The sequence below is a fragment of the Silene latifolia genome, chromosome 6 (genome assembly GCF_048544455.1).
Source record: "Silene latifolia isolate original U9 population chromosome 6, ASM4854445v1, whole genome shotgun sequence".
In the NCBI taxonomy this organism is placed as follows: domain Eukaryota; kingdom Viridiplantae; phylum Streptophyta; class Magnoliopsida; order Caryophyllales; family Caryophyllaceae; genus Silene; species Silene latifolia.
The window spans coordinates 5,672,266-5,675,188 of record NC_133531.1 but is presented as its reverse complement, the minus strand read 5'-3'; the positions used below and the strand labels follow the sequence as shown (position 1 = coordinate 5,675,188).

Genomic DNA, 2,923 nt, shown 5'->3' with positions numbered 1-2,923 from the left:
TTTTTGTTCATTTTTTATATTGAAATGCAACCATTTTCCAGCTGGTATATTTTCATGTGAACTGTTCTGAAACATGGATGTAAACATGTCATAATATAATATAAAAAAAAACAAGAAGGTTTTTGGAAACTAAACTTCACCAAGTTTAAAAGGAGAAACCTCAAGCCTAGGTTCAAAGCAAAAACCAGTGAAAAGCTGAAGTGGAAACCGCTTGGTTACCGGGCACTTCTGTGACCATTTCCATTGCTTCTGGTTCATATCGAATAAGAGCAATGCCGGTGCACCATAGCTTTGGATGTAGATAATGTCTTCTGTCCCGCTACTTGCAAAAACATCATCGAACTCTCCGAACCCTTGAAAGTACTTATGAGGCATCTTAGCAACCTCCACCCAATTTTTCCCGTTCAGAACCCATATTCCGATTCCTTTGATTATGTCGGACCTATCATGCTTCCCGATCCCTCCTACCATTACTAACTTTTCCTTGAGGTTCATTAAACGCCCGCATGTCAATGAACAAGGGGCCGGAATAAAATTGCTCATTAATAACCCTTTGGAAGAGCGGTTTGAAAGCCTGTACTTTATTAGACCATGGCGATGATCACACATTCCGACTCCAGTTGAGTAAAGTAAGAAGTAAAGAGCACCATCACATATTACAGATTCGTCACCGGCTCTCCACCCATTTAAAACCTCGGTCAATGAAGTAGTCCAAGTCATTGTTTCTGAACTATAAATATGAATGGAGAGATTCCACTCATAGAAGTTCTCTGGCACTTGCTTTGACCTAACAATCGAGACTTTATACTTGTGTGATGTCTTGTTCACCGATATTGCCAAAGCAGTATAATCCGAGGACTTAATACCAGAAGGCTCAACAAGTTTCTTGCTACATTTGGTGACGGGATTACAAACATGAAGCTCGTTTATACTATCATTATTCATGAAGCAAACCAAGCCAAATGAGGAAGCAATGAACCAATTTGAAGTCACAAAATGGGGAAGGTCAATGCTATACCATTTCCGAAGGGTAGGATCATATGAATACCCGAAAAATTCATCAGTGCCAGTAAACATGAAATACCAAGGCTTTTGTGCCGAGGTGATAAAAGAGAAGTTCCATAAGAAACGTTTGGAAACCACTATCTCATGCCATCTCTTACAAACACAACCAGCTCGAAAAATACTGGCAATTGGAAGGATAGCCAGAATTCTTTCTAGTACGTCATCTGGCAGAATAGAAACTACAGAGACGGTATTTTTGTTCAACTCATCATTTACATCAGAAACTGAATCAACTTTGACGGGATTGAATGCAGGGCTGTAATGGAAATGTCTTACCCATGCATTCCTATCCATCGATTAGATACGAAAGAACGCCTGCATCAGAAGTTTTCGTATGAAAAACGTACTTTTCATATAACCAAAAAAAAATTCCATCTTGAAAACCACATATCAGCACAAACATACTCTCAAAAGCCTAACAGTAAAGTAGAATGCTCAACGTATCAAAAGTCTCAAACAGCAAATAAAATTTTGCGACAAATTGCGCTTTCAAAATGCCATGGATCTTATATTTCAAACAATCACAATGCGCAATTCACAAATGACCGCAACCATATCCCAAAAACAACATCAGAGCCTTAATCCCAAAATGATTTGGGGTGCGCTGACATGAATCATCCCAAAAGCGTAAATTTATACTCCTAAATCTAAATAAGAATCCATAAATTTAACTGCCCAAGTACCCTAAGATAAACTTAAATCACCTCCTGAATTTGAACTTTACTATTGGGACGAAGGGAGTATTATATTTAGGAATTTAAATGCAGAAGTTAGGCATTTAGGCAAAGTATACTACACAGTTAAGCTGATGTTGGCAATTGTCAGCTACCTTAACTAGAAAGTCGGGACTATTGAGAGGTCGTACTCATGACATGGGTTCAAATCCTAACGTTTAACGGAGCGAATTAAAGATTCAAATTCCACCAAATCAAGTATGAGATCAGCAAACAAATACAACTCCTAATCAATAATGAAAGGTTAACAAGCCAAATTAGCTGATTTTAATCATTTTATTCAGATGTTCAACTAACCCCACATTAAATTTCATAACTAACAATTCATTCCTGGAAAAAGATACAAACTTTGAACTTCTTTAACCTTTGATTCTTCACCTAACAAAATTTAAATAAAATGCTTCCAATAACAGTGAATTTTAGGTAAGAACTTTGACTACCAGCAGTCAAGCACCCACTTAATCAAATAATTGAACTAACTACCAGAACCCCACAGTAATACAAATTATAGAATAAGACCGTCTTGCAGTTTGAGACGGTTCTCTTATTACTATCGACAAATGATTGTATTATATAAAAGGACCGTCTCACACTATAAGACTATAAGGCCGTCATATACAATCATTTTCGCCACAATAAACATGCCATATTTCAACAAGATACAACTGCCCCTATAATTATTAAGAACTAAAATTAAATTATTGACATCAATAACTCAACAAACAGTATCCATAACAGTAAATAACAGCAAAAACTCCCAAAAAAAAAACAATTTAATAGATTGGAAATAACAAATTGAAGAGAAATTACATACCTTTGATGGAAAAGATTGATTCTTTGAAGAAATTTGCAACAAATTTAACAACGTTTGAGTAATGAGCAAATGGGTATGTTAGATTTGGAATAAATCTACAGAATTAGCATTATATGTAGGAATTTTTAATAAAATAATGATGAAATATGATAAAAACAAGCTCAAATGTTGACATTAATTAAATTTCAAAATTATAAAGGAAAATTTTGGGCTTTGTTGTCATTTGAGTTGTGAGATTTTGGGTGAATATAAATAGGAAAAAGAAAGGGGACAAAAAAAAAAGGGAAATGTGGTTTTTTAAGAAGGGAAT

General features: G+C 35.3%; 1 protein-coding gene across 1 annotated transcript; it reads right to left on the bottom strand.

Annotated features, from left to right (window-relative positions):
- On the bottom strand, positions 1–2,923 carry LOC141586136 (F-box/kelch-repeat protein At3g61590-like). The gene is made up of 2 exons (XM_074407268.1): positions 2,614–2,923; positions 1–1,380 (listed from the first exon to the last, which is right to left on the bottom strand). Exon 2 carries the CDS (start codon positions 1,357–1,359, stop codon positions 130–132), a length of 1,230 nt encoding a protein of 409 aa, XP_074263369.1. The 5' UTR covers positions 1,360–1,380; positions 2,614–2,923; the 3' UTR covers positions 1–129.

Excerpts from the sequence above, each read along its gene's own strand:
- LOC141586136 (XM_074407268.1), bottom strand. The coding sequence starts at position 1,359 with ATGGATAGGAATGCATGGGTAAGACATTTCCATTACAGCCCTGCATTC.